Source organism: Petaurus breviceps, unplaced genomic scaffold, assembly GCF_028583685.1.
Source record: "Petaurus breviceps papuanus isolate PSGF00001 unplaced genomic scaffold, PetGlider_PUasm1.0 90535, whole genome shotgun sequence".
NCBI lineage: Eukaryota > Metazoa > Chordata > Mammalia > Diprotodontia > Petauridae > Petaurus > Petaurus breviceps.
The window spans coordinates 3,105,170-3,130,979 of NW_027187270.1; the positions used below are offsets into that span (position 1 = coordinate 3,105,170).

Consider the following 25,810-nt stretch of genomic DNA (forward strand, 5'->3'; position numbering starts at 1 on the left):
AAAAAAAAAAAAAAAAAAAAAAGAAAAAAAAAAGCCAAAGCTGAAGGGATGGAATAAATGAGTGTACCAAAGGAGCCACTGTTGAAAAGAGAGCGCTAGGTGTGAAAATCAGAGAATAAGCATGTGAAAGATTTGGGGAGGGCAGAAAGAGACAGCAAAGGAAACAGACAAGTACATAAAAAGATCAGAGAAACAAAAGTTTTCTGGGAAACCAAGGGAGGAAATATATCTGTTTCGAATAAAAGGGTAGGAACAACTAGGTGGCCCTGGAGTCAGGAGGACCTGAGTTCAAATCTGGCCTCAGACCCTTAACACTTAATAGCCTTGTGACCTTGGGCAAGTCACTACCCCATTTACCCTGCCTTCCCCCCTCAAAAAAGCAAAATAAAAAGGGGGGGGAGGTGGTGGTAAAAAAGCCTCAAATTTGGTCATTATCCTCATGATTCATTGCCATGGTGGGCCAACCCTTAAAGTTTTCTAGGCAAGAAACAAGTTTTTCAAGATTTCAGAGGCTATCAAGTCCAACCCACTCATTTTGTAAGTGAGGAAAGTGAGGCAAAGAGGGTATGCGACTTTCCTAGGATCATATAGCTAGGCAAAATATAATAATAATGATAGCATTCATACAGCACCTACTATGTTCCAGACACTGTGTTAAAATGCTTTACAATTTTTATCTCATGTGATCCTCATAACACCCTGGGGTGGGGTGGAGCTGTTATTAATATTTCCATTTTACAGTTGAGGAAACTGAGACAGAGCAAGGTTCAGTGACTTGCCCAGGGTCACACAGTTAGTGAGTGTGTGAGGCCACATTTGAAATCAGACCTCCCTGACTCTAGACCTCTGTTTCACCTATCTACCCACTGAAATTCAGATTTATAAGATAAACCTAAGCCTTCCTGATTCCCAGGCTAGTACCCTAGCTACTAAACCAAGTCAGTCCAAATTTTTTCCATCTCTTACCTAATGCCTTGGAAGAGAATTCAATCTCTAGCAATGTGCCACTGGCTAGTTGCCCAAACCCTAGTGTTTCTTTTTTCCAGAGAATATTTTCAAATATCCTGTAAGTAATAAAGGGGGAAGATAACATTCACAGGCCCAAAAACACATTTTAAGATGTGTACCCAACCCCAAGCTTCAGAAGGGGAAATTTGTATTAGGCTCTTTAGTCCCATGCCAGAAAATAAACAAATATACACACACATATGTATGTATGTATTTTAACACTTCTTCTCACTAATGGAATGCCCCTCCCTGTTAATCCAATTGCACAAGCTCCCCCAACTAAAAGAAATCCCCCTAATGAATTCTCAAGATTCCCCGAGGACCAGCCTCTAAGGCTTCATTCTGCCTCTTTTGCTCAAGGTGTGGCTAGCTTCCTCTCTCTCCCTGACAAGAGCCTGTCCCTAAGGGATCAGTACCTGAGAAGTAAAGCTGCTTCCTTCTAAAGGCATCTCCCAACAGACTTAGAACTTGGCTAAGACTAGAAGTTTACCCCAAGCCTCTCCAAGCACAGGTTTCACAGTGGTATCCAACCCACTTATCCATCAACCTGCAGCCCATTTCTATTGTATGGAAGGATACAGTGGAAAGAAGACTGGATTTGAAGTGAGAGAAGCTGTGTAGCTAAGAGTTTTGGCTCTGCCATTGCTATCCATGTGCAGTGGGAAACCTGAGAGAGGTTACTTAAGAGGAGGGGAAGAGGCATTTCTATAGCACCTACTTTAGTGCTAGGCATATGATTCTCACAACTCTGAGAGAGGTAGGTGTTGTTATTAGCCCCACTTTACAGTTGAGGAGGGTTAAGCAACTTGCCCAGGATCAAACAGCCAGTCTGAAGCTGGATCTGAACTCAGGACTTCCTGCCTCCAGGCCTAGTGCTCTATCCAGCTGCTTATTTAACTTCTCTGGGCCTCAGTTTCTTATTCTGAAAAATGAAAGCACTTGATACTAGTGATCCCCCAGCTCCAGGTCTAGGATTAGATCTAAACTAGCAAAGCTTCAGGAAGTGAACAAAGTTGGTACGAGTTTTGCTAAGCCAGAGGCCATACACTAACACTGTTCCATATGACTTAAAGAATTCTGAAGGGAAACAAGATGGCTAAGTAGAAACAGGACCTCCATGTGGCTCCTGCTTCCACCTCCTCCAATTGATGTGAAAAATGACTAAACAAACTTTGGAGCTACAGAACCCACAAAATGACAGAGAGAAGCTAACCTCCTGCTGAGGACAGTCCAGCAGGCCGGCAGGAAGGGGCCAGAACAGCGCTCTGGGAGCCAACCCGGAGGTTTTAGCCCCAGGGCAGCAACAACCAGCCACTGGCTGGAGGGACTTCAGATCACTAGCAGCTGTGACGGTTTCCAGAATTATCAACACACAGATGCTAAGGACAAAGTGAGAGGTCAGTGCAATATGGACTTTGGGAACTGGGAGTCTCAGAGTGTGGTCCAGTCCTTTGCCCCATGGAGGCTGAGGCGTGGTGGCCGTGCAGCCATGGCTGCTTCAGAGCTCCATGTGTGCAGATTGTAGGAGGACCAAGCAACCAGTCTGTGGGGTATTCGCTCTTGCTTTAACCTGCTTGGATCTGGATTGCTGTCTAGGGTGGAGGTCCTGGGGTTCGTGATCAGTGAGCCAGAGCTTGTGGAGGCTTCAGATAGGGCACCCAACTAATAGCTCCAGCAGCTGAGAAAACCCCAGCAATTTCGGACAAAGCTCCCCTCTCTGGTAGCAAAGTACTACTGTGGCAAAAAGCTCAAAAGCCAAGTAACTGAGTGGAAACATGAGCAAGCAAAGGAATCGAAGCAAGCACAGCAATCTGACTTTACACTCCTATTTTGGGGACAAAATGGAACAAAGCACAGAACAGGAGGAAAACAGCAAAGTCAGAACTCCTGTGCCAAAAGCTTCCAAGAAAAATATGAACTGTTTACATGTCAGAGGAGCTTAAGAAGGATTTTGAAAACCAAGTAAGAGAAGTGGAGGAAAAATTGGGAAGAGAAATGAGAATGATGCAAGAAAATTATAAAATGAGAGTCAACAACCTGACTGAAGAAAATAATACCTTAAAAAATAGACTAACTCTGGGGCAGCTAGGTGGCACAGTGAATAGAGCACCGGCCCTGGAGCCAGGAGGACCTGAGTTCAAATCCAGCCTCAGACACTTAACACAAAAATTAGCCATGTGACCTTGGGCATGTCACTTAACCCCAAATGCCCTCCAAAAAGAAAAAAACCAATTACCGGGGCGGCTAGGTAGCACAGTGAGTAAAGCACTGGCCCCAGAGTCAGGAGGACCCGAGTTCGGTTTCGGCCTCAGACACTTAACACCCACACACACACACACACAAAAAACTAGCTGTGTAACCTTGGGCAAGTTACTTAACCCCAACTGCCCTCCAAAAGGCAAAAAAAAAAAAAATAGATTAACTCAAATGGCAAAAGAGGCTCAAAAAGGCAATGAGGAGAATGCCTTAAAAAGATGAATTTGCCAGATGGAAAAAGAAGCTCAAAAGCTCACTGAAAAGAATCATTCCTTCAGAATTAGATTGGAGCAAATGGAAGCTAATGACTTTATGAGAAATCAAGATACTATTAAACAGATCCAAACAAATGAAAAAATAGAAGGCAATGTGAAATATCTCATGGGAAAAACCACTGACCTGGAAAATAGATCCAGGATTAACTAAAAGCCATGATCAAAAAAAGAACCTAGAAATCATCCTTCAAGAAATTCTCAAGGAAAAGTGCCCTGATGTTTTAGAACCAGAGGGCAAAATAGAGGTTGAAAAAATCCACCAATCGCCTCCTGAAAAAGATCCCAGAAAGAAAACTCCTAGGAATATTATAGCCAGGTTCTGGAATTCCCAGATCAAGGAGAAAATATTACAAGTATCCAGGAAGAAACAATTTGAATATTATGGAAACACAATCAGGATAACCCAGGATCTGGCAGCTTCTACACTGAGGGATCAAAGGGCTTGGAATATGATATTCCGGAGGGCAAAGGAGCTGGGATTAAAACCAAGAATCACCTATCCTGCAAAACTGAGTATCATGTTTCAGGGGAAAATATGGTTATTCAATGGAATAGAGGACTTTCAAGTATTCATGATGAAAAAAATCAGAGTTGAATAGAAAATCTGACATTCAGATACAAGAAGCAAGAGAAGCATGAGAAGGTAAACAGGGAAAAGAAATCATAAGGAACTTATCAAAGTTGAACTATTTACATGCCTACATAGAAAGATGAAAATTGTAACTTATGAAACTTTTCTCAGTATGAGAATAGTTGAAGGGAATGGAAATGTACATATATATGTCTACATTGGAGGGTGTATGGGCGTATGAATAACTATTTGTGTGTGTATATATGTGTATAGGTATACATAGATAGAGGGCACAGGACCAATTTAATGGGAAGGGATGATACTTAAAAGGTGTAATTGAGAGGTGAGAGAAGAATATAATGAGAGGAGATGGGGAGAGACAGAATGGGGTAAACTATCTCATACAGAAGCAAGGGAAAACTGTTACAATGGAGGGGAAAAACAGGAAGGCAAAAGGAAATGGGTGAACCTTATTCTCATTGAATTTGGCTTGGGGAGGGAATGACATACACACTAAAGAGGGTATCTCACCCTCCAGGGGGGGGGGGGGGGGGGATGATAGAAGGGAGGGCAGGCTGGGGGGGAGGGAAGTTGGAAGCACCCACTTTTGAAAAGGAACTGGATCAAAGTAGATAACAGAACAAGTGGGTGGTGGGATAGGAGGGAGGGAAATATAGTTAGTCTTTTACAATATATCTACTATGGTAATGTTTTGCATTAGCTATATATGTACAACCTATACTGAATTGCTTATCTTCCCAGTAAGGGTAGGTGACAAGGGAGGAAGGGAATGAATCTGGAATTCAAAGTTTTAAAATCAAATGTTTAAAATATATATATATATATATGTGTGTGTGTGTATATATATATGTATATATATATATATATATGTATATATATATAAATTCTTTTTTTTTTTTAAGCAATCGGGGTTAAATAACTTGCTCAAGGTTACTCAGCCAGTTATTTCTGGGTGTGGTGCTAAGTATCAGAGCCTGGATTCGATCCCAGGTCATCCTGACACTGGAGCCAGAGCTCTTACTCATTGTGCTACCTGGCCACCCCTATATATAATTCTTATTATTACTTTACATGCAACTGGGAAATAAGATATACAGGCACTGGGGCATAGTAATTCATCTTGCCCTACTGGAAAGTCGGAGGGGAATAGGGGAAGATATAGGAGAGAGCAGATTGGGGGAGGGGATATTCAGTGGGATTACTGTTTTCGGGTGGTGGGTAGGGGGAAAATGGGGAGAAAATTTGTAACTCAAAATTTTGTGGAAATGAATGATGTAAACTAAAAATAAACATAAAATTTAATTAAAAAAAAAATAAGCCTACGGGGCAGCTAGGTGGCGCAGTGAGTAGAGCACCCGCCCTGGTGTCAGGAGGACCTGAGTTCAAATCCAGCCTCAGACACTTAACACAAAACCTAGCCGTGTGACCTTGGGCAAGTCACTTAACCCCAACTGCCCTCCAAAAAGCCAAAAAAAAAAAAAAACCAGCCTAGAGGAAAAGGTGTAGGTCACTCCAAGGACTGAGAACTTTGAACTAATGGTAATCAGAATTGCAAGTTTGTACCGTTCTTAAGAAAGGAGTATTTTCATCTTCTAGACGAACTGACCTTTCACATTTGGGGACTCATAACTTTTTAATCTACTTAGAATCAAGTGATGGTTCCAATCATGAGACATGATAACTTCAATTTGGTTGGAAATTACTTGGATTGTTCTTTATCATTAATGGGATAGAAGAGTTCATCTGAAGTTCTCGGCAATTTCATTATGGAATGAAGGTGTTATAAAATTGAGTAATAATCCTTCAAGGCATTCAATAAATCCCCCTTCTCTTAAAAAAACCATTATTTTATAATTTAAAAATCTTCCATTTCTGTTGCTATTCTTCTATCTGACTAGTAACACTGGTCAGTCATTCAGCAGAGTTTCTGTGAGACTGTAGCCAGTAGTAGAAGACAAAATAAAAAAGTAACATTAGAAGATATTACCGTGTTTCCCCGATAATAAGACACTGTCTTATTAATTTCTTTGGAAAAACACCAGAGGGCTTATTTTCAGGGGAGGGCTTATGTTGTCCTGCCTCAGCTGTCCTCCGCGGCACTGCTCTCGATGGCGCCAGCAAGCAAATCATTGGGGAAGAACAGGATGACGCGCTCACTGCTGCAGCTCTGATTGGATGCAGCTCGGAGCGCGCGTGTGTTTCACCCAGGAGGGGGAGGTTCGGTGCATACAGAGGGTACCATAATGTAGCATGTAGCACAGGGGATCACCTTCACTACAGTAGCAATCTCAATAGGGCTTATTTTCGGGGGAAGGCTTATTTTAGAGGAATCTTACACAGTAAGGGGAGGGCTTATTTTCGGGATAGGTCTTATTATCGGGGAAACACGGTATATCCTTACAATGATTAGTTTAGGTATCAAAATTGTTATAGACAAAGTAACATATGGAAATGGACTTTAGGCAATGCTTGTCATTAGTCAGTGAAAAAAATCTTTTATAACCTAACTAGCTATTCATTTTCATCAGATGGTTAAGTAGCAATTTTTTTTTTTGCTTTCCGGAACGGGGGAGAAGGCAGGGCAATTGGGGTTTGGTGGCTTGCCCAGGGTCACACAGCTGGTGGGTGTTGGGTGTCTGGGGCTGGTTTTGGGCTTGGGTCCTCCTGGCTCCAGAACCAGCACTCTGTTTGCTGTCCCACATAGCCGCCCCACAAAATTTAAAAAAATTCTCTATCAGCAAGAGAACTTATAAAATTCTACCTTTTATCACCACATTATCTGTATGAGTGAGCATTTTCAATTCATTCTTGTTTTAAATCAAAAGAAACTCAACAGAATAAAATAAAAGAATTCTGTATTGGTTTTCTTACAAGTTAAATGACAAAGGAGTCATTTCCAGAAGAGCATTAATCAATTTAGTTTACATTTCTGTAACATCTGAAGCTTTGCCAAATGCTATGCTTTATATACACTGAGAGAAAGTGTGACAGTAGCCTCAGAGCCAGGAAGACCGGAGTTCTACCTCTGGCACATACTGGTTGTGACCCTGAGCCAGTCCCCATGACTCGAAGCTTCAGAGCAAGCACCCATATTCCCAGGCCCGAGGTCCTCACCACACGTTCTCTACACGAGTGGAAGCCCAGGTCCAGTCCCCATCCCTTTACATACCTCAGCTCAGTTGATTCTCAAACAACCCCCAGGAGACAGGCACTAGTTTTATTCCTATTTTACAGATGAGGCAATTAGGCTCAGGGAGGGAGGTTCAGTGATTTGTCCAGGGTCAGATGGCTATGAAGCATTTGAGGCAGAAATCTGAACCCAAACCTTTTCGCCTCTAAGGACAGATCCCTGTCCATTGTGCTCTGCTGCCTCTCCAGGCACAAACAGTGTAATATGGGAATAATAGTGGATAAAAGTAAAAAGACAAGAGGGCTCAGCAGGGGCAGGTAGTATGGGGAAGCAACCAGTGGGACTGAGGGAACAGAGCAGTCTAAGGAGAGGGTAATGGGGAAGTTCTCATTCATGCTGGCTCCCACATTCCTTCTTCTGATACTGAGGAATCTTCCTATCCAATATAGAAACAAACAAACCCTGTCCTCTTCTTGCTCTACAGCAGGGCTAACGCTGCTCTCGACCCCCATATTTCTGACTCCTTTTGCCTCACTCACCATCAAGAAGGTCTTCGATCTCAGTCTGGGGCAGATGTAGGACCAATGGCAGATCCGTTTGTTCCAGTTGTGATATCAAGTCAGGTTTGGAAACTGGAACTCCTGCTCATGAGAAAAGAAGGTGGTTATAGCTCCAGTGGCTTAGGAAAGAGGATTCTGAAATCAGTCACTGTGTTCAGGTAATGGTGAAGGGAAAGGAAAATTCCATAGATGGTACATTTGCACAGAGACAGATCTCTTTGAATCATATGTTCTTTCATATGTATATCCTGAGTAGAAAGGCAGGATGATGCAGCATGAGCTTGGGATAGACTGGGGTGGGGAACTTGCAGCCTTGAGGTCACACATGGCCCTCTAGGCTTTCAAGTACAGCCCTCTGACTGAATCCAAACTTCACAGAACAAATCCCCTTCATAAAAGGATTTGTTCTGTCAAACTCAGACTCAACCTCCCCTTGGTAGAAAGAAAGGAAATGCCTGAGGACTAGATTATCTCTGTTCCTGGACCCTGGGAAGCCATGGCTTTCCCAAAGATGGTAAAGGCACAGCTGAAGGCCAAGCTCCAGGAAGCTGCCTATTCCTATCTGTGTACAGAACAGACAAATCAACACCAAGGAACAGAGACTGAAAAATCTCTGCTCTCTGAACTTAAACCTGAGTGGCTTCAATGACCTCAGAGGCAAGGCACAAGAGGTCCCAAAAAGGCCAGTGAAAAGGATCCATCAAGACAAAGAAATGGCTTATGTTCAAAAGACGCCATTATGCCCATCTCAACAAACTACAGAGAAGCAAATATGAGCAAAGGTTTTAAAATCTGGCTTCCTTAAAGTTTGAAATTCTTTGATTCAGGAGAAACCCAATAAGTCACAATTTAATGAAGTGAAAATCCCCATATTACTTTTGCATTGGTGTAATCAGACTTGTTATAATGGTATTTTCCTACATACAAGTAAAGAAACACTTTTCTGGGACAGCTAGGTGGCACAGTGAATAGCGCACCGTCCCTGGAGTCAGGAAGACCTGAGTTCAAATCCAGACTCAGACACTTAACACTTACTAGCATGTGACCTTGGGCAAATCACTTAACCCCAATTTCCCTGTCCTCCCTCCTCCAAAAAAAACCAAAAACCAAAAAAAACACTGTTTTGTTTCTTCCAACATGACTTGCCAACCATGAAATGTAGGTCTGGTAAAGGAAGCCATACTCACTGTGTCTGAGCTCCTTGTGACTGTAAAACCATGCAAAGATCTTCTCTTGCCTTTAAGTGTTTGAAGACTTAACTGATACAACTTCATCCAATGCCATCTGAATCCCTACCACATTCAAAGCACTGTGCTAGCAGAGACAACACAGGCCCTCCGTCTTAGCTACTTCTGAGTCTAATATTGGAATTTAAATGTATTTACAAATAACCAGAATACAAGGTGGCATCATGCATTGTCAGAGGAGTGATAGAGACAAAAGATGCTGCAGGAATTCAGAAGAGGGAGAAAACTTCTGGCTGGAATCATCAGGACCTTAAAGGCTCAATGGGACGTAGACAGTCAGAGGTGGGTATGAGAATGGGAATGGCCGAAGCAAAGAAATGGAGACAGGAAAGCATGCCCCAGGATTTGGGAGGATGGCAAGTGGTCCTGTTTGGCCTCCTTGGGGGATCTGTGGAATGGTGTAATGGGAATGAAAATTTGGAAGATCTTCCCTGCCCCTAGGCTAAAGTGCACCTGAAGCCTGGGGTGGGTGGCCAGTGGGTCAATAAGGTTGTTACATTCTCTGAGCCAGGAGAAGGCTATATAAGCCCTGATGTGAGGCTTTGTTTTGGGGGCTCACTTTGAGAAGTGTTCTGTGATTTGATCTGGATTCTGGGAAGCCATTGTCCAGAGCCCCCCCGGCTTTGAAAAACCCAGATGTTGACTGGGTATGGATGTAATGGTTGGACAGTTTGGAAATCTGTCTACTTGATCTGTTTCTGTCTTGATAATTCTGCCTGTATACTTTGAAGTTCGGGGTGCTGACCTTTTTCCCCTGAACTAGGTAAACGATATATGTCTGACTGACTAAAATAAGCTTGTTAACCCATTTTGAGTTGCTTTCCTTTGTCAAAGCAGATCCAAGAACCTGTGCTGGCAGCAAACCCTGAGGAGCTTGGGGTGCTTGCTGCTACAAATGGCAACAAGGTAAGAGGAGGGTCAAACTGGGAAGCTGCCCTATCCCCTTCTCTTCCTCCCCCTGCCCCTGCCCTCATGCTGACTTTTGACTTTAACCTGTAAGAAGTGGGGAGCCACCAAAGGTTTTTGAGCATAGGAACAACATGATGCACATAGCTTGTAGGAAGAAAGAATAAACTGGTAAGGGGAAGTCAATCAAAAGCAGGAAGGTCAGTTAGGAAAGGAACAGGTGGGAAAGACTTGGTGAATGACTAGATTTGGGGAAGGGGGGAACCTAGGGAAAGAAGAGAGACACAAATAGGGTCAGAAAGAGATGGTCTGAGGGAGAAAAATAATGGGTTGTTTGAAATGTGGAATTATAGATGAACAACAACTGGATCCCCAGATGAAAATGTCTACATGGCAGCTGGAAATAGGATAGAAATGAAGCAGAGATCTACAGGGCCAGCAATAGGAGTAGAGAAGATCGCCAAGGCAGAGAAAGGAGAGAGAATGAGGGAAGGCTGAGGACAGAATATTCAGGGCTATCTAAATTTAGGGATGGAAAAAGGAATGAGTAGAGACAGAAAAAGAATGATCAGCGAAGTAAGAGAATCAATCCAGGGAATAGTTCATTTCAAGAAGAGAGTGGCCAACAGCATCAGATGCCACAGAGATATTGGGGACAAGGATGAAAAAAAGGCCACTGATGTTGTCCTTCCTTGGACAAGCTCCCTGATGTCTTACTTCTTATGGGATCATAGAAACTGTATGCAGCATTCCTCATACAAACAACAAAGCACAAACCAGGACCCTGTTAAACTCAGGAGAAGTCAATTAGGTAGAACTGAGATTGAATTTACAATTGCTTATTAATTTTTGCTCATGCTACATTTTTCCCTTTATTGGTACAAAAACTTTTAAAAAGAAGGGGAAGGATACTGGAGAATATGTGGAACTTTAGGGAGGTCCACACAGAGAGAGCAATTACTAATCACACTGGCCTAAAAAAAGTCTCATTATGTCCCAGGCCAGACACAAAAATCAAAATCCTATACTTAAGAGTATTTTTGTCATCATAATAATTCACAATTACATAGCATTTTAAGGAACATTGTCATGTTTGCAGTAATTAACAAATGAGGAAATCAAGAAAGAGATTCTTCTACATCCAACTGCAAGGCTGGGATGGAAGTTGAAGGTGGGTCAGTGTGTGGGGGCTCTTACCCAATGAGGCCACATTCCCATAATTCTCCAGCATCACGTCCCTGTAGAGCCTCCTCTGAGCAGGGTCCAGAAGCCCCCATTCCTCCTTTGAGAGATACACAGCCACATCCTCAAAAGTCACCAACTCCTAAAAGAACAGGTTCCTGCTGCCCCAGAGACAATCTCAGAAGTCTGCTCCAGGATGAGGTGCACTGGCAGCAAGGGGGAGATTCAGCAGCTCATAGTATATGCAGAAGTGGATGTTAGAGTGGAGGGAAGGAGGCACACAGAGCATGGCACAGGAGAAAGAGCAGCCGATTAGCAATCAGGAGAGCCTGGGTTCCATTCCTGGTCCTCCCACTAACAGATCAAGATACTGCAGTCAAATCACAACCTTTCCACAATTCACTTTCCCCACCTCTGAAATGGGAAGAATACCAGCCCATGTCCATCACCCAGGAGGAAGAGCCCAGGCTCCTAGGGGAGGAAGCTGGGGCTCAAGCCCCTGGATGGCACAGTGCTGGGGAAAGATGCTGGCAGAAGGAGCCAAGCCAACACTCAGCTAGCAGCAATGGAATCTTGGGAAGGATGGAGGGACCCAGAGCTCACCTGAGGCCTGGCTGTCAGGAGAGCAGCTGCCATCATCACCGGGTCTCCTGTGTGCCCCTTGTGGAGAAGGATAAGAACCTACAGAGTAGATGGAGCTAAGGAAGGTGAAAATGAAAAGAGCCATGATGGAGATCAACCTTGGCCTTGGGCTCCCTCACTACAAAGACCTGAAATCCCCACTGCTTCCAGTGACAAAACCACACTAAATTCGTAGTTTTAAAACTGAACGTTTGCTTTAAATGAGTTTTAAATTCTAAAAAAAAAAAAACTTTTAAAGGATTCAAGTTCCTTTGGATGATAGCTGTAAACTATAAGGGAACCACATGGAACTGTAGTCTGATCCTCCCAGTTTACAGATGAGGAAACTGAGGCCCAAGACGGACAAACTGGTACATGGTATGGTATGGGAAAAAATTCTGGGCCATGAGCAAAGGACAAAATCTCAGGCTCATTGTCCTTATCCTTAAAATAGCAATAATAATACACAATGTTGTGGGAAGGAAAGTGATCTAGGAAGGGCAAAGGTGACAGTGGCAGACTGAGGACTAAAAGGTACATCTCCCAAATCCTCAGCACATGTTCTTTCTACACCAACTTTTCTGGCAAATCCCTTCTTTCAAGCAGGGGCCAGCTCAAGTAAAGGACAGCACTGGTAGCTCTCCAGTAGGTTCAAGAGGAAAAAGGGCTCACTAAGGGTGCCTCCCACATACGCTAAGAATGGCCGGGCTAAAGAGGGTCCAAAAGCAACAAACTGTGCTGCCCCCCCTTCCCAACCCATGCTACAGGCCTAAAAACCACCTGGACCCGCTCTGGGTCTCAGGCAAACTCATGCCCACACCTCTCCACAGCTCCTTGGCCACAGGCCACAGCCCGGAAGGCAGGGGGAGTGACAGTCAGGGAAGAGGAGGGCTAACTCTTTACTCATGCAGCTGCACGGGAGTTTGGGCAGCACTCACAGAGGAGTTCCTAAGCATGGAAGCTCTTCCTTTTGGCACTGGGGATCAGGTGATGATCATTTCTGAGTAGCACAGGTGCAGCATAGACGATTACCCCTGCAACTACCCAGAGACCTCTCCGGCTGTATATTCCTTCCTCACCACCCACTGTTTGACATCATTTAACACAAATGCCCAAACTCCGGGTGCCTGAAAGGGCACCAAGAACAACAAACCTAATGACTCTTCAATAACTCCAGCGATTTTCTTCCTGGTCCTCTGTATTCTCATCAGTCCTCCCTGGGATTATGAATGTTTTCAAAAATGAAACAATCAGATTATACACCAACTACAACTAAAGGCAACAAAACCCTGCAAAAGACAACTAGGCAGAAGATAGCAAAAGGGAACATAGATGAAAATGAACAATCACACCATAGAATGGCAGAGGTGGAAGGCACTTCATGTCATAGATGGGGATCTGCAATCCATATAGCTTTATGTGACTGTGCCAGGGTCACCCAGATGATTCCTGAAAGAATTCGAACTCAAGCCCAGACCCCAGGGGCCCAGGGCTCCCGGGCCTCAGCTCTTGTCCTATACCCTATAGCCTCCTCTCAATAGTCTCTCTAATCTGAAGTTTTACAAAAAGGGTATTTGAGTTGTTATTTTGTGAAAATTAATATAAACATTTTAAATTAATTATAATTTGAAGTCATGGTTTTATGTAAAAACATTATATAAAAGCAAATACATATTATTATATATAAAACTTATCTGTTTATGTATTAGAGAATAACATCATATTATCACATAACATATAATTATATAGAAAATATATAATGATTTGAATAGTTACTAAGCTGAGAATGAAAAATTTTGAAAAAAATTTGTAAAACAATGAAACCATAATTTTAGGCTTCTGTATTGAGACAAACTTGGTTATAAAATAAACACTAATTGAAAAGTCTCCTTAGAAATGCTGTCCTTTTCAAGGTCAGAGAAACCCGTTTGAGTGTTTTTCCTCTCTTACAATTGTAAGGAATAGTTCATGGACACAGAAAATCATTTATAATTGTTCCTGTTGACTCAGCTGAATATTTGTACTTGGTCAGTGGACACTGAAACTAGTTGGAGGGAGAAGACTGGCAAACTGACATATCCATAAACTGGTTCAACTCTTCTGGAAAATAATTTGAAATTTGTTTATTCATTTATTAAAGATTTACTAAATTAAGAAGATTTATTAAATTAATCCCACATAGTGTCCGACCCTACTACTAGGGATACATCCCAAGGGAGGGCACTGTGAGCAAGTCCCATGTGTATGAAAATATTCACACAGGTTATGTCTCTCTATTTTCCATAGCCTCGGGCACATTGATTTCCACCCAGATGGATGCTCCAATAATTAGTAATTGAAGGATTAATTAGGGTCAGTCAGAGAAGTCTGCTCTCAGCAGGTATTCCTGACCTTTTGTATGTCACAGCCCTTTAGCAGCCTAGGAAGGCCTATGGACTCGTCAACATGATGTTTGGAAACGAACAAAAATACAAAGTACTGAGAGCTTTGTTTTTCTTTCCTTTTTAAAAAATAAGCTCAAGAGGTTAGTGTGAAAGAAAATCAATTGAAAAAAACTTATTTGAAAAATAAACTATTTTTAAAAAGAATAAATAAAATGCTTAGGATTACAAAGGAAATTAATATTAAAATAAAGATGCCATTTTCCTCCTATCCAAGTTCAAGGACCCTCTGAAATCTACTCCCAGACTCCTTGTGGGTCCATAGATGCCAATTTGATAATCCTTTCACTATAGGGATGTAAGGAAAGTCAGCCAAATTCAGGAGTCCATGTATATTCCCAAATAAAGTTCCTGACACAAAGTAAAAAGGTGGCAGCAGCCCTGAGTTCTAATACTTCTCCCTCCTCCTCCTCCTACCACAGACAGACCATGTAACCTTGAACAAGCCATTTAGCTTAACTGGGCCTGAATTTGTAAGCTCATTTGCAAAATATAGAGGACTGAACCAAAGCCCATCTCCTTCTTCTAACGTGAGGGGGCTCTGCTGCTTTCTACCTCTAATATGCTCTAAGAGGGGGAAATGACAAAGAATAATTCTGAATTGGCTCAATGAAGAGGATTAGGCTCCTGACAGAATAGTGATAAAGGCTCACTGAAAACAGGCCTGCTCTATGAAGCATTCATTTTAAGCATTATTTTCATTGAATGTTTGCTAAGGTCATTCAGTTGTTTTAATGAAATCTATGACTAAAACCTATGTTGAAAATAAGAAAAAAGACAGGAGAGTTCCAGTTTGCTTACTGATTTGTTTCACTGGAACAGAGATTCATGCTGGACATAAGAGTCAGGAAGACTGACCTCAAAGCTTTATTCCTCATCTGTAAAATGGGGATGAAAAAAAAGCAGCACCTGCTTAACAGGGCTGCTGTCAGGATCAAGTGAGACTATGATTATAAAGTACTTTGGAAGCCTTAAACTGCTGTATAAATGCTAGCTACAATTACGATTGTTCAAAATACCTGCAAGTTGCTAGGATAAGATTCTGAAGGCCCTTTGATATTTATAATTAGCCCAATGATATTCACAATAGGTCGAACTTTTTTGTTTGACTGGCGTGAAAAAATTCCAAGGACAAAAGGCTCTCTCATGGCTGTTACTTCTTGTCTCTCCTACCAAGATTCCAGAATCTTCCCCTCTGCTCTTTTTACCCCTTATCTGTTCAGTTTGAGTCCAGTCATATCACATTCAGTCAGCTGTTCAAGGAAACTCAGGCTACAAAAATGTACTATATACATATACAGGCAGACAAATTACATGAATATGGGGCTTGGTGTAGACTCCAACATGGTCTAGCTTAGAGCAGGTCTTATTCAGAAATTCCATTAATTTTATATCTGGCATCCTGAGCTCATCCCTTCCCAATTCAGGGTTTTATTTTGTCACAATTCTGGAGAAGTCTGATTTCTCTTGCTAGTGGCTACTTCAAATCCCAAATAAAAAGACCTCTTTTAGCTATCCTCACAGGAAGGAGGAAAGTAGCTTTCCTCTGCCTCTAGTTGCAGCTAACTCTTTCTACTTGAGAATAATTCTCCGAAATCTTCCAGCTGAAAAGACTTTAATGGTCCTCAGTCCTATACAATTCTACTTAGTCTACCTCAAAAAGGGAGGATTGGGAGTGGGAAGGGAGGGGGAAGAGGCCTATCATGTCACTGCAGGATAAAAATGATTACCTCACTAAGTATAGTAACTCTAGTCTGGCATTCCTGACCCCAGCCAAGGTCTCCAATCTTTTCTTCCACACAAACTCTCACCTCCAGCCAAGCTGGTGTCCTTCTTGTTCCCATTCTGGCCTCTGCTTAGATTAATGTTTCCTTTTCTTCACTGGGATCATCAAAAACCTCACCTTCTTTGGGAAAGCGTCTCCAAAGCAATTTCTCCATCTTCTCAACACCTCAAGCACTCATCTATGCTAATAATCATTCATAGCCTTATATGATTACTCAAACCTGTTCATCTCTCTAACTATACAGTAAATTTGTTGGAGAAGGAATCTGTGTGCTATGTACATACCCTCAGATGCTAATACAGTGCTCTACTTCAAGTGGCTTTGCAGTAAATGTTTGCTGATTGGTTGAAGAAGTGCCTTGAAAAGGGAGCTAAAAGCATGTGGCTTTTGGTTTGGTCTAGGGCAGGGCCTTGACCTTTTCTGTGTCATGGATCTGCTGGGCACTCAGGTGAAGCCTAGACAGGATTACAAAGGAAATCAGTTACTAAAACTTTCTTTGCATTTAAATTTTTTTTTCAAATCAATCATTTTTAACATTCTTTTTTTCTTCCAATTTTCAGTTCCTAATTTTTTCCTTCCCTCCTGCCCCTCCTTTATTGCCTAAGAAATAGATCAATTATATACATACATATATATGTGTGTCTATATAGGAGGGTATATGGGCATATGAATACACATGTGAGTGTGTATATATATGTTTACAGGTATACATAGACAGAGGGCACAGGAACAATTGAATAGGAAGGATGATAATTAAAAGGTGAAATTGAGAGGTGAGAGAGGAATATAATGAGAGGTGATGGGGAGAGACAGAATGGGGTAAACTCTCATACAGAAGCCGCAAGGGAAAATGGTTACAATGGAGGGGAAGAATAAGAAGGCAAAAGGGAATGGGTCAATCTTATTCCCATTGAACTTGGCTTGAGGAGGGAGTGAAATACACACTAAATAGGGTATCTCACCCTCCAGGAGAGTAGGGGGGAAGGGGATGAGAGGGGGGGATGATGGAAGGGAGGGCAGGCTAGGGGGGAGGGAAGTTGGAAGCACCCACTTTTGAAAAGGGACAGGGTCAAAGTAGAGAATAGAACAAGCTGGGGGGAGGACAGAGGCTAGGTGTTGCAGTGAATAGAGCACCAGCCCTGGAATCAGGAGGACCTAAGTTCAAATACAACCTCAGACAACTTATCACAAAAATTAGACCTGTGACCTCGGGCAAGTCACTTAACCCCAATTGCCCTCCAAAAAGCAAAAAAAAAAAAAAGAACAAGTGGGGGGCAGGATAGGATAGAGGGAAATAGTCTTTCACACTATATCCACTATGGAAATGTTTTTCATAGCTACACATGTACAACCTATATTGAATTGCTTATCTTCCTAGTAAGGTGGGGTGAGGAGGGAGGAAGGGAAAAAATCTGCAATTCAAACTTTTAAAATCAAATGTTTAAAAATATATATTATTATTATTTCTTTTTACATGCAACTGGGAAATAAGATATACAGGCACTAGGGCATAGAGACCCATCTTGCCCTACTGGAAAGTAGGAGGGGGGATGGGGGAGGACATAGGAGAGAGCAGATTGGGGGAGGGGGTATACAGTGAGATCCCTGTTTAGGGGTGGTGGGTAGGGGAAAGACAGGGAGAAAATTTGTAACTCAAAATCTTGTGGAAATGGATGATGTAAACTAAAAATAAACATAAAATTCGATTAAAAAACAAAAGAGATCAATTATACATGTGAAATAGTTCAAAACATTTATATATTAGTCATTTTGCAACAAAAAAAAACAAGAAAAATAAAGTTTTAAAAAGTATGCTTTGATCTGCAGTCAGATTTTTTTTTAGTTCTTTCTTTGGGGATGGATTGCAATTTTCATCTTAAAACTTCCAGAATTATCTTGGATCACTGTATTGCAGAATGGCTAAGTCATTCACAGTTTATCATTGTCCAATATTAGGGTTACTGGGCACAATGGTCTCCTGGTTCTGCTCTTTTCACTTTGCATCAGTTCCTGTAAGTCTTTCCAGGTTTTTCTGAAACCTGTTCCTCATTTTTTTTTTGTTCGTCATTTCTTATAGCACAATAGTATTCCACCATAATTTTATACCACAACTTGTTCAGCTATTCCCCAATTGATGGGCATCCCTCTTAATTTCTAATTCTTTGCCATCACAAAAAGAGTCGCTAGAAATATTTTTCCTTCGTCTGTAAAGGTTTGGGGTTTTTTTTGTTTTTATCTCTTTAGGATACTGATCTAGTAGGGAGGGGTATTGCACAGCCCCTTCAGAGTCCTTTGGGCATAATTCTAAATCATTATAACAGTTTTTTAAAAATTCCGGCTCCCTGATCTAAGACGAAAGCAGAGCTTCAAGCCCACACCTTTCATTTGGACTTCGGGCCAAGTAACTCGATTTGTCCCACACTCCCCAGCTTTCACGCTTTGGAGAACAGGACCGGAGCTTGAGGAAAAGGCGTTCGTTTTCTAGGAACGCGCATCTCTCCACCGCACGCAAAATCACCACGAGGCTTTTCACTTCTCCCCGCCCCCCCTTCTCTTTTTGGGGTTTGGCGCCAATTTCTTTCTTTTGCCCAAGCGGGCCGATCGAACCGAGCCCAGTTTCTCGCGTGTAAGGGTTTGGGCTCGGTCGGTCCCTCCCAGGCACTCCCGAGAACTTTAGAACCTCGGACTTGGAGCCTATGGCTGGCGAGCACCTTCGGGCGCGCTCCGATGGACGGCCCCGGGGCTCCGAAGGCGCTCGCGGCACGCGCGGCTCGCCGGGGTCGGGGGGGAGGAAGCCCCCGGTGAAAGCTCTGGGGACTGGGCGCCGACTCCCCCCACCCTGGGCCTCGGGCCGCGGACTCGGGACCCCCCACCCCCGCCCCCGGCCCGGAACAAAGAGGGAGCTTCCCCTGGGAGCCCGAGGTGGGAAGGAGGGCGAGGAGAGCCCCGGGCCCAGGCCCACACTCACCAAAGCTGGGAAGCAGGGGACGGGGAGGCTGGAAGCGAAGCGCGCGACCGGAGCCGAGCGCGAGCCAGAACGGCAGCGCGAACTCTTCCGGGGCTCCCCTAGGAAACTGCCGAGCTCCGACCTCGTCGGTATCCGGCTGGGGGCGGAGGCGGGGGCGGGGGCGGGGGCCGGGGGCCGAGCTTTCGGGGGAAGCCGAGGGGAGGAGAGCAGAGGGAGGGAGCGGCGAGGGGAAAAAACGGGGAGGGGAGGGGCGTGTTGCATGGACCTGGGGGCCCAAACCTGGAAAGGGAAGAGGGGGAGAGAAAAGCTAGTCAGAGCCTCCATATCTCCAAGTTTCCAAAGAAAAATAATTAAGGACTCGTTGAGGACCTGTTGCGCAGTGGTTAGAGCGCCGAGCCAGAAGTCAAGAAGACCAGAGTTCAAAAGCAGCCTCAGACACTTAGTAGCCGTGTAACTATGTTAACTATGTAAGTAACTATGCAAGTCAATTCACCTGTCAGCCTCAGTTTCCTCATCTTTAAAATGGGGGTAGGGGTGGCTAGGTGCCGCAGTGAATAGAGCACCGGCCCTGGAGTCAGGAGGACCTGAGTTCAAATCCGACCCCAGACACAACACAAAAACTAGCCTATGACCTTGGGCAAGTCACTTGAACCCTACTGCCCTGCAATCTCCCTCCAAAAAGAAAAAATAAACAACTTTATTCAACTATGGGATTTGGGAGAAAACCTTATTACATTGTTTGAACCTAGCCCTGGGTAGATGTGAAACTGGACCACATCTCCCTGCTACTTAGAGACCTTTAACCAAGGACCTGCATTATGCTGACCAGATCACTGGTCAGCTCCAAAGATCAATGCAAGGAGTTTTCTCACAATTATACATATTAAGCAAGCCATGTATCTTATCTGAAAACTGGCCCCATACTGACCAATCAGTAATTGTTTCCATGTTCCTTTATTTACAAAAACTTGGGGAATTGTAACTGTTTGCTCTCCCCCTCCCAACTTGGAAAGTCCCTAATCCTTCCTCCAATTAGAAATCTGATTACCTAATGTTATGTTATATCTTGGTTTGTATCCAGTTAATTGTTTTCTTTTTTTTTTCTTTTTGGAAGGGGGAAGGCAGGGCAATTGGGGCTGACTTGCCCAAGGTTACATTGGCTAGTTTTTTGTGTGTTAAGTGGCTGAGACCGGATTTGGCTGGTGCTCTATTCACTGTGCCATGTAGCCGCTCCTAAGTGTTTTCTTTTAATGCATAAAAATCTGTCTCCTGCATATTCGGGGTCCAAAACCAATCTGAGGAGGCCTGTTCCCAATCTGTTATACAATTGGCATGCTTTGCTTAATAAATTGATATGCTCAGAAGCTTGAACTTTTATTTCCTCAGTTATTTCAGATTTCACTTGTCACATAGCCAAACCTGGATTCTAACCCAGGTCAGATGGATGAAGGCATCCATCCCAGAGGGACCCTTGTGAGGAGGTGAACAGAGGGATACTTGGCAATGCCCTGCTTGGAGCAATACACAGAAATCCAGGCTCCAGATGGCCCCCAGAGAAGGCAGGCACTTTTCCCAGGATGAAGAGCAAGGAAATGTGCTACTGGGACCATCTTGGAATTCAGTGAATCACTGAGCAAGCTGGGAGCAGATTTTTGGTGCCCTCCCCACCACCCCTGCCCAACCATTCCCCTGTAAACTCTCCCACCTCACCCAAGAAGGCTGGGGTCAGAGGACCCAGGCTCACCTTCTGGCTAAGTCCCTTAGCCTCTTTGGACTTCAGTTTCCTTATCTGTTAAATGGAGCTGGAGCCAGTGGAATGCCCTCTGAGCCCCCATACTGCTCTTAGTCTCTGATCCCTCCCCTTCCCTTCCAAGTTCTGTTAACACACCTGAAGTTGGTACCACAGGGTTCAATACTAACTAGTTTTCTAAGTATAGGGAAAGATAAGGAGTAGACCTGTGATTTCAATGGCATACGGAACTGAGGAAACTACTTTTACCACAGAACCTTGCCTGTGAGTCAATACTCAGAGAGCTGAATACTCCCAAGGGGTCCCCCAGCCAGGTCTTCTTGACTCTACCCATTATGCCATACTGTAGCAGCAAGCACCCCAAGCGTCCTCAGGGTTTGCTGCCAACACATGTTCTTGGATCTGCTTTGATAGAGGAAAGCAACTCAAAATGGGTTAACAAGCTTAATCAATCAGATATGTATCTTTAACCTAGTTCAGGGGGAAAAGGTCAGCACCCCAAACTTCAAAGTATACACACAGAATTATCAAGACAAAAACAGAGCCCCAAAACAAAGCCTCACATCACGGCTCAGACAATGTAACAACCTTTTGGACCCACTGACCAATCAAAAAGTATCAACTGAAAAAACAAGCCTCCCACCCCAGGCTCCAGGTGCACTTTAGACTAGGGGCAGGGAAGATCTTTAAAATTTACATTCCCATTACACATACTGCCACATTAAATCAAATGGTTTCTTGGCCAGATCTTTAAAATCACTAAAGCACAAGTGAAAAACCCCATTTTTGTATGTTGGTTTTTTTTTTTTAATTTTGCTTTTTGGAGGGCAATTGGGGTTAAGTGACTTGCCCAAAGTCACACAGCTAGTAAGTGTATCAAGTGTCTGAGGCAGAATTTGAACTCAGGTCCTCCTGACTCCAGGGCCAGTGCTCTATTCACTGTGCCACCTAGCCGCCCCTTGTGGATGTTTTGTAATTTCCCAGGGTTCAGTATAGGACAAAGGAGGCCACAGACTCTGAGGCCATCCAGTGTGAGGCCCCTCAGCATCTCCATGGTCCTTCCTTCCTACTGTTCACAAAAGAGACAGTGGATCTAGGCTGAATCCCTCCACCTCTGGCCTCCATCCCATTCTCCCCAACACCTCCAGGACCCTGACCCACAATTCATCCCCGTTCTCTCCATTACCTTCATTGTCTCACTACTGGCTCCTTCCCACCTGCCTTTAAATACATTCAGTCTCTTCCATCCTAAGAATACCCACCCTTGATCCTTGATCAGCAACCAGCTTATCTACTATTTCTACTATTCATTCCCCTTCACAGCTAAACTTGGAAAAGTTATTTATTCCTAATGTCTCCAAATTCCTCATTACCTACTCTCTCCTCACCCCCTTAATACCAGTTTCCCTCCTACCCCCACACTACTAAAATTAGTCTTCTGACAATCACAAATGGCCTCCAAATTGCCAGACCATAAGACTTTTTTTTTTTTTAAAGCAAACTCCACTGTCTTTGAGAAGTTTTGGATACTGTTCACCTACTGAATGGGCAGCTAGGTGGCGTTGCAGGGCATAGAGTGCCAGGCCTGGATTCAGGAGGACCTGAATTCAAATCCAGTTCTAGCTGTGTAACCCTGGACAAGTCACTTGGCCCTGTTTGCCTCAGTTCCCTTATCTCTAAAAGGAGCTGGAGAAGGAGATGGCAAACCACTCCAGGATCTTTTCCCAGAAAACCCTAAATAGGGCTGACTGAACAGTGACACCTCCTGGATACTCTTTCCTCCCTTGGCTTCAACTGATCATCCCTCTGTCTTTGCTGACTCTTGACCTTTTTCTAGACCCTTTAATATTCCCTAGGGCTTCTCATCAGCTCTCTTCTTTTTCCTTTGACAATCCCATCCACTCCCAAATTTTGACTACTATATGGATATAACTCTCAAATATCTATCTCCAGTCCTGAGGTCTCTTTTGAGCTCCAGACCCAAAGTACAATTGGTCAACAAGCATTTATTAAGCTCCTGCCTTTTGTCAGGTAAGAGACAGCATGGCATAGTGGATAAAGAGTTATCCTCAGTCTGAAAGCCCTGGGTTCAAGTCACATCCTGGCTGTGTGACCCTGGGCAAGTCACATCTTTCTTGGTTGCTGTAATAGTAATGGAATTTAAAGATCCCCCCATATTGGTTTGATTTTCGAGTTGAGGGTTAAAACCCAGAGCTTGTGAATCCCACTTGTGGGATGGACTTGTTGACTTGAAAAGAGAAGGCTGGGAGTCAAGATGGCGGAGTAGAAGCAGGACCTCCCCGCTGCTCCAGCTTCCACCTTCCCCAATCCATGTAAAAAGGGGAATTTGAACAAACTTTGGAGCTACAGAACCCACAAAATGACACAGAGAAGCTAACCTCCTGCTGAGGACAGCAGCTAAGTGCTCTGGGAGCCGAGCCCAGCCCCTCACCTTTAGCCCCAGGGCAGGCCTGACAAGCTGCCTGCCAGAGGGACTCCAAATGAGCAGCAGCTGTGGCCGTTTCCAGATTTATCAACACATAGATGTGATGGAAAAAGTGAGAGGTCAATGCAGTCTGGACTTTGGGACCCAGTAGGTGGGAGTGCGAGGTTTTTGCTCCCGGGGCAAGAAACCACTGAGACTCCAGCACAGCCAGCAAGTGCTGCGTGGCAGCTTCAGCTCCTGGCCTGCAGAGTGTAGGGGGACCAAGCACCAGTCTGAGGGATAATCGCTCTTGCTTTAACCTGCTTGGATCTGGATTGCAGTCTAGGGGGAAGGTCCTGGGGTGTGTGTCCAGCTTACAAGAGCATGTGGAAACCTCAGAGAGGGCACCCATCTAATACCTCCAGCAGCTTAGAAAACCCCAGCATTTGGGACGAAAGCTCCCCTGTCTGGTGGCAGAGTCCTACTCTGGCAAAAAGCCTAAAAGTCAAGTAATTGAGTGGCAAAATGAACAGGCAAAGGAAACAAAGCAGACAGAAGATTCCAACATTACACTCCTATTTTGGGGACAAAGGAGCAAAGCATGGAACAGGAAGAAAACAGTGAAGTCAGAACTCCTGCACCAAAAGCTTCAAAGGAAAATATAAGCTGGTTACAGGCCATAGAGGACATTAAGAAGCAGATAACAGAAGTGGAGGAAAAATTGGGAAGAGAAATGAGAACAATGCAAGAAAATTATGAAATGAGAGTCAACAGCCTGACTGAGGAAAATAATACCTTAAAAAGCAGACTGACTCAAATGGCAAAGGAGGCTCTCAAAAAGGCAATGAGGAGAAGAATGCCTTAAAAAGCCAAATTTGCCAGATGGAAAAAGAATCTCAAAAGCTCACTGAGGAAAATCATTGCTTTAGAATTAGATTGGAGGAAATGGAAGCTAATGACTTTATGAGAAATCAAGATGCTGTTAGACAGATCCAAACAAATGAAAGAATAGAAGGCAATGTGAAATATCTCATGGGAAAAACCACTGACCTAGAAAATAGATCCAGGAGAGATAATTTAAAAATTATTGGACTACCTGAAAGCCATGATCAAAGTAAGAACCTAGAAATCATCCTCCAGGAAGTTCTCAAAGAAAACTGCCCTGATGTTTTAGAACCAGAGGGCAAAATAGAGGTTGAAAGAATCCACCAATCACCTCCTGAAAAAGATCCCAAAAAGAAAACTCCTAGGAATATTATAGCCAGGTTCAGGAATTCCCAGATTAAGGAGAGAATATTACAAGCAGCCAGGAAGAAACAATTTGAATATTGTGGAAACACAATCAGGATAACCCAGGATCTGGCAGCTTCTACACTGAGGGATCGAAGGGCTTGGAATGTCATATTCCAGAGGTCAAAGGAGCTGGGATTAAAACCAAGAATCACCTACCCAGCAAAACTGAGTATCATGTTTCAGGGGAAAATATGGTCATTCAGTGGAATAGAGGACTTTCAAGCATTCTTGCTGAAAAAACCAGAGTTGAAAAGAAAATTTGACATTCAGATACAAGAAGCAAGAGAAGCATGAGAAGGTAAACAGGGAAAAAAAATCATCAGGAACTTATCAAAGTTGAACTATTTACATTCCTACATGGAAAGATAATAATTGTAACTTATGAAACCTTTCTCAGTAGTTGAAGGGAATAGAAATAGATATATAGATATATATATATGTTATATATGAGGGCATATAGGCATATGAATGCATATGTGAATGTATGTATATATGTTTACAGGTATACATAGATAGAGGGCATAGGAGCAATTTAACAGGAAGGGATGATACTTAAAAGGTGAAATTAAGAGGTGAGAGAGGAATATAATGAGAGGAGATGGGGAGAGACAGAATGGGGTAAACTATCTCATAGAAGAGGCAAGGGAAAATGGTCACAATGGAGGGGAAGAATAGGAAGGCAAAAGGGAATGGGTAAACCTTATTCTCATTGAATTTGGATTGAGGAGGGAATGAAATACACACTAAATAGAGTGTCTTACCCTACAGGAAAGTAGGGGGGAAGGGGATGAGAGGGGGGATGATGGAAGGGAGGGCAGGCTGGGGGAAAGGAAGTTGGAAGCACCCACTTTTGAAAAGAGACTTGTGACTCCTTTGTCCTAACTTAATCTCCTCATGTCTCCTAAGGTCTGGCCCAAATCTCATCTCCAAGTTAAACTATCTATGCACTGAAGTCACAAGTTGTTGCCTAGGCAGAGTTCGGATAGGGGGAAGGGGCAGAGTTTGAGGCTGGGAAAGGGAAACGTGATTTTACAAACTGGCTTTACAAATTGACTGGTTTTACAGACTGGTGTTATTACAAATTGATTTAGACCCCAGGTACCCCATCAGTGGGTAGGGGAAAAACAGGGAGAAAATTTGTAACTCAAAATGTGGCAGAAATGAATGATGTAAATCACAAGTTAATAAAGCATTTGGATATAAATTTTAAAAAAAAGAAAGAAAAGAGAGGGCTGAACTGGGAGGAGCTTGTGCCATGGATTTAGAGAGGCACAAGCAAAGGAAGAGAGGCAGAAGAATTTTTTGGAAGCAGCATCGTGGAGGCAGAGAGAGAGAGAGAGAGAGAGAGAGAGAGAGAGAGAGAGAGAGAG

General features: G+C 43.4%; 1 protein-coding gene across 29 annotated transcripts in view; it reads right to left on the reverse strand.

Annotated features, from left to right (window-relative positions):
* LOC138142122 (tigger transposable element-derived protein 1-like) overlaps window positions 1-25,810 on the reverse strand; it is a 70,841-nt gene that overhangs the window by 11,719 nt on the left and 33,312 nt on the right. For 6 of the 29 annotated variants that reach the window (XM_069063077.1, XM_069063076.1, XM_069063075.1 and 3 more), the window contains 4 exons: window positions 16,289-16,459; window positions 11,760-11,854; window positions 11,172-11,298; window positions 7,801-7,902 (listed from right to left, as the gene is read on the reverse strand). In XM_069063077.1, coding sequence (XP_068919178.1) covers window positions 7,801-7,902; window positions 11,172-11,298; window positions 11,760-11,795 — 265 coding nt within the window. In that variant the 5' untranslated portion in view covers window positions 11,796-11,854; window positions 16,289-16,459. The other 23 variants (XR_011163365.1, XM_069063088.1, XR_011163366.1 and 20 more) reach the window with 21 other exon arrangements.